This window comes from Apaloderma vittatum, unplaced genomic scaffold, assembly GCF_000703405.1.
Source record: "Apaloderma vittatum isolate BGI_N311 unplaced genomic scaffold, ASM70340v1 scaffold22547, whole genome shotgun sequence".
In the NCBI taxonomy this organism is placed as follows: domain Eukaryota; kingdom Metazoa; phylum Chordata; class Aves; order Trogoniformes; family Trogonidae; genus Apaloderma; species Apaloderma vittatum.
This window is the reverse complement of record NW_009728128.1, coordinates 1-11,006: the sequence shown is the minus strand read 5'-3', so window position 1 is coordinate 11,006 and position 11,006 is coordinate 1. Positions and strand designations below refer to the sequence as shown.

At 47.6% G+C, this 11,006-nt stretch overlaps 1 protein-coding gene across 2 annotated transcripts; it reads left to right on the top strand.

Moving 5' to 3' along the window:
• The first annotated feature begins 886 nt into the window (after positions 1-886).
• DHX33 (DEAH (Asp-Glu-Ala-His) box polypeptide 33) lies at positions 887-8,229 on the top strand. Of its 2 annotated transcripts, XM_009873983.1 has the most exons (11): positions 887-1,045; positions 1,499-1,726; positions 2,113-2,283; positions 2,884-3,069; positions 3,894-4,005; positions 4,367-4,526; positions 4,944-5,032; positions 5,535-5,662; positions 5,767-5,970; positions 6,739-6,825; positions 7,921-8,229. In XM_009873983.1, the coding sequence occupies exons 2-11, from the start codon at positions 1,568-1,570 to the stop codon at positions 8,227-8,229; spliced, it is 1,605 nt and encodes a 534-aa protein (XP_009872285.1). In that variant the 5' UTR covers positions 887-1,045; positions 1,499-1,567. The 2 variants fall into 2 exon arrangements, with proteins under 2 accessions (XP_009872285.1, XP_009872287.1); XM_009873985.1 differs by lacking the exon at positions 887-1,045 and having other exon boundaries at positions 1,478-1,726.
• Positions 8,230-11,006: the final 2,777 nt, after the last annotated feature.

Here is an 11,006-nt window from a genome sequence, read left to right as displayed (position 1 = left end):
CACGTAGAGCAGTTCTTGTAACGGGCCAGTGGAAAGCTGTGAGTTAGACATGTTTTAAAATGGAATAAAACATGCAAGAAAATGACAGTGACATTGAAAACATTCTCTACTCTTCTTTCTTTATTGTTCTTCAAGACTCCTTCCCTTGCAGCGTCTCTAAGCGCTGTGATTTGTGTCACGTTGTGCCATGCGCAGTAAGTTACAGTTTTTGGTGGTGGTGCTGTGGTTGGCGGCAGTGGCAGCTGTCTGAACACCTTTGCTGATCGCCACGTTTGGTAGAGGGGTCTCTGCAGAGTTTGTGTTGGCAGTACCCCTACGGAGGAAGGTAGTTGTGCTGTGTTTGTTGTGCTGGGTGGACGGAGAAGATGTTCGCTGGCGCCTGAGGGGCCTGTCTGTCATTTCAGGAAGGTGCAGAGAAAGACTTCCTGGCTTGTTAGTGCCCTGAGCACGCCTCTAGGAGAGCCTCAGACCTTAACTTGCTGTTGCGACAAAAGCTTTGCTTTAATTTCCTTGCAGCTTTACTTGGAAACTTCCTTGTGCGTAGTGTGAATATGTGTGTAAAACCAAATCGGTGTCTTTTCCTTGCTCTGGGTGATTATCTTCTGTTGGCTGCACTGCACAACAAACACTTTGTATCCAGACAGACTGGGATGTGTGTGGCTGGAGACAACCTAGGTGAGAGGAGTTTTGTAGAGGAGTGCAGTAGCAGCTAGAGCAAGGCATTGGGTTCTGCCTCTGGCCTGCCACTGCTCTGTGCTGTGGCTTTGGGCAAGCTGTCAAACCTCTTCCTGAAATATGGTTAGAAGCTGACATTAAAAAAGTCGTAACCTTTTCATTTGAAGATGCTATAAAAGGGAAAAAATGATTCCCTTGATGTTCCTTAGGAGAAACGGGCTCCGGGAAGACCACTCAGATCCCTCAGTATCTCTACGAAGCAGGAATCGGCCGCCAAGGCATCATTGCCGTCACCCAGCCTCGCAGAGTAGCAGCTATAGCCTTAGCTGCCAGAGTCTCAAATGAGAAGAAGACAGAGCTGGGGAAACTGGTAGGTTGCTTTACAGAGTCCTCTGTGTTGTGCTCTCTTCCATTGCTCCCTGTATCAAAAGTCAGTGTCACAGAGAGCCAAGTGCTGAATCCGTGCGGATCTGTGAATCTGTAGGAGAAAAGTGAAGGGGAAAGACTTCTCCCCCTACATAAAATCTTTGGAGTGCATGGAGTAGTTTCAATCAGAAACTTGGAGCATTTGGGATGAACTTCTAGTTGGGAAAACAGCCAGTTGGGGTACAGTTGAAAGCATCCTTTGGGTGGATTATGAGATTGGCAAGATTATCTGCTCACAGGCTGCAAATACAGTTTCAGGCTTTCCAGAGCTCCCTTGGAATTCTAATTGGCTCTTCCTGAGGCCTTGACCGCGGCACTTTACATCTCTCCTTGTGGCATGACAGCGACGAGAAACGCGAGTAACTCTGTGCTTGTACTTTCTGTGATGATCCCTTAGGTTGGCTACACTGTGCGCTTCGATGATCTTACGTCGGACGAAACTCGAATCAAGTTTTTAACCGATGGAATGTTGCTGCGTGAAGCTATCGGGGACCCTATGCTGGGGAAGTACAGTGTCGTCATCCTGGATGAAGCCCACGAGAGGACGATCCACACGGATGTGCTCTTTGGCGTTGTAAAAGCTGCTCAAAAGAAACGAAAGGAACTGGGCAAATTGCCACTAAAAGTACGTGCATTTAGGGTGGCAAAGAAAGGGCAGGGATGGGGCTTGGCCTGCAGGTGCTATGAGTATCTCCTGTGGTTTTCCAAAGCGTTTGAAATTTCAGCCTTGGTTCTTTTTCTGTTCCTAAAAAGTCCCTTTAAATCTGAACAGTTAAAAGTGGCCAACGTAGGATGTGTGGGCCTGATATGCCACAAAGTATCTGGTCACCTCCGTTTTGCCTTTCTTCATAAGAGCCCCGTGGGTGTGAGCTGTAGACTAGACCTGTGTGCTTTTTGCTGTTCTGAGCATGTATCTCGGTGTCAGGAAGACAACTTCTAGCTACTTCGAACTTGTCAGTGTCCTTCTGGATCAGAACTGCAGTGCTAACCCATCTTGTGCTTATGTTGAAGGTGATTGTCATGTCAGCTACAATGAATGTTGACCAGTTCTCCCAGTACTTCAGTGGAGCTCCTGTTCTCTATTTAGAAGGCAGGCAGCATCCCATCCAGATCTTTTACACCAAACAGCCTCAGAGCGATTACCTCCAGGCAGCGCTGGTGTCAGTCTTCCAAATCCACCAGGTATGACCGTCTCTTCAGGTTTGTGCCTCTCTGGATTGCCTGAGGGGAGGGGTTGACGAATACCAGTGTTATTCCAAAAGAGGAAAGAAGGATTGGAACATGTCAAGTGTAAAGAGGTTTGGGTTGTGGGGGAAAATCCAGGCAGTAACATGAGGACGATTCTAATTTCCTGTTGCAGTGTGACTGCAGAGCGAGTAGAAATCTGTAAAAATGACGGTTTTTAGGTGTTTTGTGGCTAAATGCTTGAAGACAAAACTGCCAGATGGTTACATCATTTAATTGACCTGCATTTAATGCTTTGAAGATGGTGCTGTTGTTATTTAGTTTGTTGGTTTAGTTATTTAATGCAATGAATGTGTGACGTAAAGTGATTCCTCCGTCCTGTGAAGACCCAATCCTGCAAGATGAGGTTTACTCTGCACCTCTGGTGAATCCATTGAGAACTTCAGGCTCTTGCATACCTTGCACCATGTGTGTCCTTTCTTTCTTCCTTACCTCCTTTGCTGACTTGCTGCCAAGACAACATATCATTACAACCTCAGTTCTCCGTCTCCAACCGAACAATCTTAACTTCTCACTTGCTTTTTCCTTTGGCTCCAGGAAGCACCGCCTTCTCACGACATCCTGGTGTTTTTGACTGGTCAGGAAGAAATCGAAGCCATGGCCAAAACTTGCCGAGACATCGCCAAGCAGCTCCCTGAGGGCTGCCCGCGGATGCTGGTGATGCCTCTTTATGCTTCTCTGCCCTACTCGCAGCAGCTCCGGGTCTTTAAGGCTGCCCCCAAGGTAAGGACATGTGGTGGGTAAACAGGAGGAGTTTGTTTGCTTGCCTGAGTATTTGGAAGAAACGTGTGGGATTTAAGGGGTTAAAGTGGTCTGTACTCAGAGTAAGCAATAGTCTCCACTGACTTTAGGCTGAGTGGTTCCAGTGTGGTATAAGACAACGCAGCTGCGATGGTATTAACAGATGCAAATGATTACTCCTCTGGGATCATAAAAAGGAGGAAGGATTAAGAGGAGTGAAAAGGGAAGAGGAGTTGCAATTTGCCCCATTTCATAGGAATTTTGTGTCCTTATCACAAAAAAGTTACAGCAGTTAATGGGCCAAATACTAAGAAAGCTAAAAACCTGGGTGTATTTGGCTGTAAGAAAAGGAAATTGCCCTTTTGTCCCTATGCAGCAGACAAATAAGAATTCAAATCTTGTAGTCGTGCCAGAAAGTAAACCGAAGTGATTTAAACGCATATCGATGTGTCTTTGGTTGTGAGTGTAAGCACGTGTTCTAGAAACTGATTAGGAGCTGGAGATTATTGCCCTTTTGTCCCTATGCAGCAGACAAATAAGAATTCAAATCTTGTAGTCGTGCCAGAAAGTAAACCAAAGTGATTTAAATGCATATCGATGTGTCTTTTGTTAAGTGGTCTAGAAACTGATTAGGAACTGGAGATTATCATAATTTACATGAGCTGGGATAGCAAGCACGGGATGTGCTCGTAACATGCTGCAGCGATACGTGGGCTTGGCCCGTGCTGGCCCAAAGGAGCAGTGGTTCTTTGTGGCAGCTCATCTCAGGTGGGGTTTGACTGGTTTTGGTTTGCTCTTCGTTCCAGGGCTGTCGCAAAGTGATCCTCTCCACCAACATCGCAGAAACCTCCATCACCATTGCGGGAATTAAATACATTGTGGACACAGGAATGGTCAAAGCGAAGAAGTACAGCCCCGGTGAGGAACAACACAGAGGTTGTTTTCAGTCTCGCAGAAGTTATTTGAGGCAATAAACCTCACTGAGAACTGATTTAAAACACCCTCTGTGCTGTCTGAATTAATACCCCAGGTTTTAGGGGTGGTGTTCTTTTTTGGTTGTTGTTTTGAGTACCAGCCACGTGGGGGTAAAAATCTGTCAAATATGAATCTTCTCTTCCCGGACATGGTGCGTGATAGTTGGCTTTGCTTCAGGGTGCTAAACCAAGTGAAGTCTGAGCAGTATTTGATTGGCAGACCCTGGGGTTTTTATTGTTAACCCTACATGTTTTTCACAGCTATGCCTTATGCAGACGTTGACTGAAGTGATGCTTTTCCATAGAAATTGGTCTGGAAGTGTTGGCGGTACAGCGGGTGTCAAAGGCCCAGGCTTGGCAGCGCACGGGGAGAGCAGGGCGAGAGGACAGTGGGATCTGTTACCGGCTCTACACAGAGGATGAGTTTGAGAAGTTTGACAAAATGACGATACCCGAGATCCAGAGGTGAGCACAGAGCCCCGACACCTTCATACTTCTTACCACATCTCTTTTGTGTCCCGTTACAGATGGGACTGGCTGAAGAGCTGAATGGCAAAACCAGATCTAGAGTCTGACTGATGGACTTTTAAAAAAAATGAGCTGTGGAGACTAAAAATCTAGGAAGCGTTTCCTCAGGGTAGATAGGTGGGCTCTGAGTCTCCGCACACACATGGGCAATAGTTTTCTTGACTTACATGCAAGTCTTGGACTCACTTCTTACCCTTCCTGATTTAGGAGGTAAGGCTTCAGCAGCCAGCACTGGACTAGGTTGTGTCAAGTTGCAGCACAGATCTGAAGACTTTATCACAGCTTATAGGCAAATAAAATTAAAAAAAAGAAGAGAGAACAGTTTCAGGGTTTTTTTTTCTTCTGACTGTGCAGGTGTAATTTGGCCAGTGTGATGCTTCAGCTCCTGGCCCTGAGAATTCCCAATGTACGCACCTTTGACTTCATGTCCAAACCATCTCCTGGTAAGTGGTTACAGAGGCAGCCTTGGAAAAAACGTAACAAGTGACTCGCTGAGGAATTGCTTAAAAATAACGTCTTCAGACCAGCCAGAGAAGGTGGAGTATGGAAAGTCAGGGCTGTGAGAGAGGAGCAGTCTCTCTCTGCTGCATCTCCTGGTGGTCTGGAAGTCTCAGTCATGCACTGTTCATTGCTTGTGCTGAATCTCATGGGAGCAGCCTTGGGTTATGGCAGGCAGCTGGAGAGTCCGGCTTCCAAACAGAGCACGGCCTCTGCTCACAGCTAGAGATGACAGTTTGGCCTCTGGTTTTGCTTCTTCAGTTGGAAGAATGATTTTTCTGCTGGATAGAGGGGGGTAAGCCAAGTTTGGGGCACTAATTTGTCTGAACAGAAAGTACTTGTCCCTCTGGCCTGGGGAAAAAGGTAGTGATGGTACCAGCTGATCCTCGACATCCCTGCCAGTGCTGGGCAGGAGGACTCATAGCCTGAACATCCTTGTTTTGACAGATGCTATTGAAGCAGCGATTGAGGAGCTGCACCTGCTGGGAGCTGTGGAACGAAAGGAAGATCAGCTTGTCCTGACGCCGCTGGGAAGGAAGATGGCAGCCTTTCCACTGGAACCAAAGTTCTCTAAAGTAAAAACTATGGGGGAAAAAGCCCAGCTCATTTTTCTGATCTCACGTACTCTTTCCAGTACCGTTGGCGTTTCTTTCAAATTCCCATGTTGTGTGATTTGCAGACCATCCTCCTGTCCCCTAAGTTCCACTGTACGGAAGAGATCCTGAGCATCGTGTCGCTGTTGTCAGTGGACAGTGTCCTCTACAATCCCCCTGCCCGGCGGGATGAAGTGCAATCCGTGAGGAAGAAATTCATCTCCAGCGAGGGAGATCATCTTACCCTGCTCAGCTTGTACAGGGCCTTCAAAAATGTCAACGGCAACAAGGTAGAGTGCTCTGAGGGCACCGGTGCTCTCTGAGCTCGGGGTGGTGAGGAGCTCTCTTAGCATACAGCAGAGGGACATTGGCGTTCTTCACAGTTGATGCAATACGCTTCCTCCTAAAGCAAAGAGGAGAAAAGATTTTACTCATCCTTTATAATCGGGTAGTTGGAGAAAGCTGTTCAAGCGCCAAAGAAAGCTGTAGCGAAACTGGTTGTCAGTGCTTCGTGAGGCCAGTTCTGTAATGAGAGCCAGGTCTCTTCCTTCCCTTGTTCCAGCTGGAAACAGGAGGGAGTGGGAGAGTGGTGAGACTCGCTGATAAATACCTCAGCATGCTCTTTGGTGGGATGCGTTGCAGAAACACTGAGCGTATTTACAAGCGGATTTTGATTTATCCCACCCTGTAAAGTCCTCAGTTGGATGTGTGGATCTGTAGAGTCGCGTACCTCAGTCCTTGCCACGTCTGTCATTCTTAGGTGATTTGTTTTCACCACCAGCAGAACAGCCAGCGCTGTTTCACAGCGCTCGGTGACCTTGCAGAACAGTTCTGAGTGGGAAGAGAACAACAACGTGCTGTTCCTTAGCACTGTGAGAGGGAAGGCAGCCACAGGGAAGTAATCGGGGGCTAAAAATAGGATCAGGAAAAGGGTTAGCAGCTTTTCTCTTGAGAAAGATTGTGTGCTTGGAGGATTCTGCTTTTTATGGTATCCAAGGACTGTCATGCTTCCTGGGTGAAGGAACGGCCCCTTCTAACTCCTGGCGTTTCTGCTGCAGGAATGGTGCAAAGAGAACTTTGTCAACAGCAGGAACATGACGCTGGTGTCGGACGTCAGAGCTCAGCTCAGGGACATTTGTGTAAAGGTAACTTGTTGCCATGCTGTATTTGTTTCACCCATTTGTATTTTTCTGTTTGTACCCAAGTTGATTTCACTCTGCACCAGTGACAAAACACAGTTTTGTCTTCAGTCTCCCATAAATAGTCAGCTAAAATTCCTGACTCTGCAGCTGCATCCTAGAAATCTCAGAGCTGCAAGGCTCTGTGGGTTGAGGTGAACTGGGAAGCTCTGGGAAGGCCTCCTGGGGGGAAGACAGTTTTTCCTAAGGGATTTTGCTGATCTAGTGTGGATGTGTCTGTGCTCTGTGGGCCACTGCGTGATGGCAGCCTTGGCAGCCTGTGCTGGCTGGCTTTTGAGGCGGGCCTTCAGTTTAAGAGCGGGTTTTAGGTCAGCGCTGTTTCTGCCAGGCACTGAGCGTAAGGCACAGCGTGGGAGCTGCTGTGGAATTGGTTGCAGTTGATGTGTGACGTGGCAGCCACCGTTTAGCATCCCTGTCCTGCTGCCAGTGCTAGTTGGCCTAAAACTCACTCCCAAAAGGGAGTCTCGATCCCTTTTTAGTCTGGAGAAGAGGAGATTGAAGGGAGACCTTATAGCTCTCTACAACTACTTGAAAGGAGGTTGTAAAGAGGTGAGGGTTGGTCTGTTCTCCCTCGTGGGACGAGGGGAAATGGCCTGAAGTTGTGCCAAGGGAGGTTCAGGGTGGGTATTAGGAAGAATTTCTTTACGGAGAGGGTTGTCAGGCATTGGCACAGGCTGCCCAAGGAGGGCGTTGAGTCACCAGCCCTGGAGGTGTTTAAGAGAAGGGTAGGTGTTGCGTTGAAGGACATGGGTTAGTGGTGTTCACAGGGCTGGGAAAAGGTTGAGACTCGATGGTCTTGAAGGTCTCTTCCAGCTGAAACTGTTCTATGATTCTGTGATTTTGCAGCTTGTCTTTTGTTTGCTGTTAGTCTGGTTTGGCCTAACATCTACCTGAGCTGCATTCCTAGAGATCCCTTTATATTTCCCGCGCTAGCAGGATTTCTGACAGGGCGTTGCCTGATCTCAGCAGCCCACTGAAGCGGGGCCGTCTTTCCGTACGAGGGTGCGCATACACGCTTGCTTACTCTTGTCTCTCCACCAGCTATCGATGCCCATCGAGTCCTCCCGCTCAGACACTGGAAACATCCGCCGCTGCCTGGCTCACAGCCTCTTCATGAACGCCGCGGAGCTGCAGCCAGACGGCACCTACAGCACCGTGGACTCTCACCAGTTGGTGACCATCCACCCCTCCTCTGTGCTCTTCCACTGCAAGCCGGCCTGCGTGGTTTACAACGGGCTGCTCCACACCAACAAGTGCTACATGCGGGACCTGTGCGTGGTGGACGCCGACTGGCTGTACGATGCAGCGCCCGATTATTTCCGCAGGAAGCTCCGGACGGCCAAGAACTGACCTTGTAGGTGTGGGGCAGACAAGCCTGGAGTTTTTAGGCTCTCCCTAAAGGATTATTTCTTGTTTTGTAACAAATATACAGGAGTAGTAGAGCTTTGCCCTGCGAATAAAGTAAAAACCTTAGAGGAGAAGGGCTTCTCTGTGAGAGCCAGACCTCGCTTAGAACAGTTGTCAGACCTGGCTTAGAACAATCATCCTTTTTAACAGTTAATTTGTAAAAGGGGAACGTGGTATGTACGCTGTATGTGTGGGTAACAGATCGATACTGGATGGGGGAGGAAGGGAGCTGGTATCAGATTCCAGTTTTTAACACTTAATAGGTTTATATGCAAGGAAATTAAATCCTATGAGTTCTTCTGAGCAGACTTGGTATTTTTGCTTGTATCCTTAGCGTGTTATATTGGGGGGGAAAAAAGGAGAAAAAAAGTTTTAAATTTCTACATAAAGGGGAAAAAAATGCCTTTTTTACCAATTGTAGAAGGGATGTGCTACTGTCTTTTACCTCTTTGAACATCTTTTTGCCTGCATGTCATGCTCACCGTCTGATTTGGGACTGTTTGAACACCAGTAATGGGAACATCTGCTTGGACAAGGTCTTTGCTGCTCGTGTCTAAGCCTCAGGGGCTGGCGGTGGTTTCTTGGAGAGGCTGTCCTGCCGCGGGCGTGTTTGGCGTCATCTTTGTTCACCCTTTTCCTGTTAGGGCCTGTTCCTCAGCTCTTCGGACTCTCGTCTGTGCACCTCTAGCTTTGGAGCTGGCACACCATCCTCCACAGCTCAGCAGGGCGACTGGAGGAAGACTCAGAAAGATGAGAATGAAGATCTGGTTTAGGGATTGGACTTACTTTAAGGTCTTTGATTTGCCAGATGTTTGCATCCTCTGCTCTGACACTAGTGCTTCTTCCCCTTTCTGCCTCCCCTGGCCCAGTTATACTTTGGTTTTTCATTAGAAGTTTGGAGCTTGATGTCATGAACCACAGATCTCCTCTTAGTATCTATTATTTGTTTTTTCTTCTGTATTCCATTGGCATCTACCCATCTTTTTTTTTTTTTCCCTGTTGGAGGAAAGTGGCAATACCAGACTTCATTGTCTTTTTAAATACTGGAATTAAGAAGCTAGTGCCACTCCAAAGGGAAAACTTGTTATTTAATGTGAAGGACAGTGGATTTATTCACTTAATCTGTGTGTTGGAGGGGAGGAAGAATGCAAGTTATTGTTAAATGATATCCTAAGTACTTCTAAAAACCTCTCTGGGAGAGGTAACCTCCAGTTTCAACAGAGTCTGTTGACATAGTGTAGTAATTTATACAGATTTTTGGAGGAGCTGACCTAAAGCAGGAGGTTGGCTGTCTGAAATGGGGCGAGGGGAAGCTGTTTGACACATGCAGTGCTATTGTGTAGTATAGTGGGGTGAGTTTAACTGGGCTGTGATCCGATTGTGGGATCTAGTTCTTGTATCCAAACTTGTAACATATTGATAGGGCTGCTCGGGGATGGGGTCAGGCTGGCAGTTGGCAAGCCCTAATTCGCTCCGTTTGCTCGGGGAAAGCTGCTGGCTTTGCTTGTGATCCGTGGGGACAACCTGCATTTGCCATAGAATGGTTTTTGGCTTGGAAGGGACCTTAAGGATCATCCAGTCCCACCCCCTGCCACGGGCAGGGAAATATTTGTCCTTTCTGATTCTCCACATCGTGGTTACACAACACATAACATGCCTTTTCTTTCAGCTCTGGTATTGGCTTCCCTTGGTTTTCTGTTTGAAAACTGGGGCAAATAGCTTTTTTTAAAAAAAATTCTTATTATTAACTGGAATGTCACCTGTGCTGATGTGCAGATTGCTGTCTCCCAAAGACTCTGAGTAGGTACCGGGTGTACTCGGAGCGGTCTCATCTCTCAGCCTGTTCCTAGGAAGGGTGTTACTGAAGTGTAGTGGAAATGGCCACACAACCCTTTGTTGTGCCTCTTTGTGATGCTGTTCTACAGCGCTTTGAAAAAAAAAAAAGAAGGAAAAAAGACATAAAATTGCCACTTTTGTACATATGACCCGCTGCAGTTTTGGATTGGTATTTCAAGAGTGTGCAGCTGTTTCCGTTGTTCTCACACGAATTGCAGGGAGATATCGAAGAACTCTACCTTATTTGTTTCTTGGGTTCACAGACTACATTTGTAGGGGAAAATAGTATAAGCACATTTTGTTTGGGCAGCCTAACAGTCTGTCTGAGGGAGGGGCTGGGTCTTTATTTAGAACTGATTTGTATATCTTGTCCCAAAATAAAGGGGCGATGGCAGAAATCGAGGTCCTTGGTGTTGTTTCATGAGAGAAAAAAGCTCTGCGGGAGGAAGAAAAGATCATACGACAACTTGGGTACAAATCTCACCCTTTTCGGTTTGTGTAGGAGTGTCTGTTTTAAGCAGTTGGGGGGGGTCTGGGTGCAGGTGTTAAGGATGGGAAGGTGGGTGAGGGGATCTGTGCTTTGCATGCAGAATGGACCCTGTGATCCGTGTGCATGTCGCACGGGAATAAAAATCCCAGCTCTTCAATGCAGTGAGGTGATAGCAAGGCGAAGCGTGACATCGATGGGTGGCATCGAGGCAATGACATCAATGCACGGGGGTGATGTTGGTGGGGTGATACCGATGTGATGGGTGATACCGAAGCTCCTCTGCCCCAGCCCGGCGGAGCGCAGCAACGGGCCTTTTGTGCTTTTCTTCAATGGATAGTGCCAGCTTGCGGACAAAGGCAGCCCTCCCCGCTGGGTCCCCATGTGTTGCCTGATC

What these genes read in the sequence shown, in the direction of transcription:
- DHX33 (XM_009873983.1), top strand. Translation starts at nt 1,568, where the DNA reads ATGTTGCTGCGTGAAGCTATCGGGGACCCTATGCTGGGGAAGTACAGT. An exon ending in CATGTCCAAACCATCTCCTG is followed by an intron (nt 5,033 to 5,534) that starts GTAAGTGGTTAC and finishes TTGTTTTGACAG; the next exon opens with ATGCTATTGAAGCAGCGATT. An exon ending in TGGAACCAAAGTTCTCTAAA is followed by an intron (nt 5,663 to 5,766) that starts GTAAAAACTATG and finishes TGTGATTTGCAG; the next exon opens with ACCATCCTCCTGTCCCCTAA.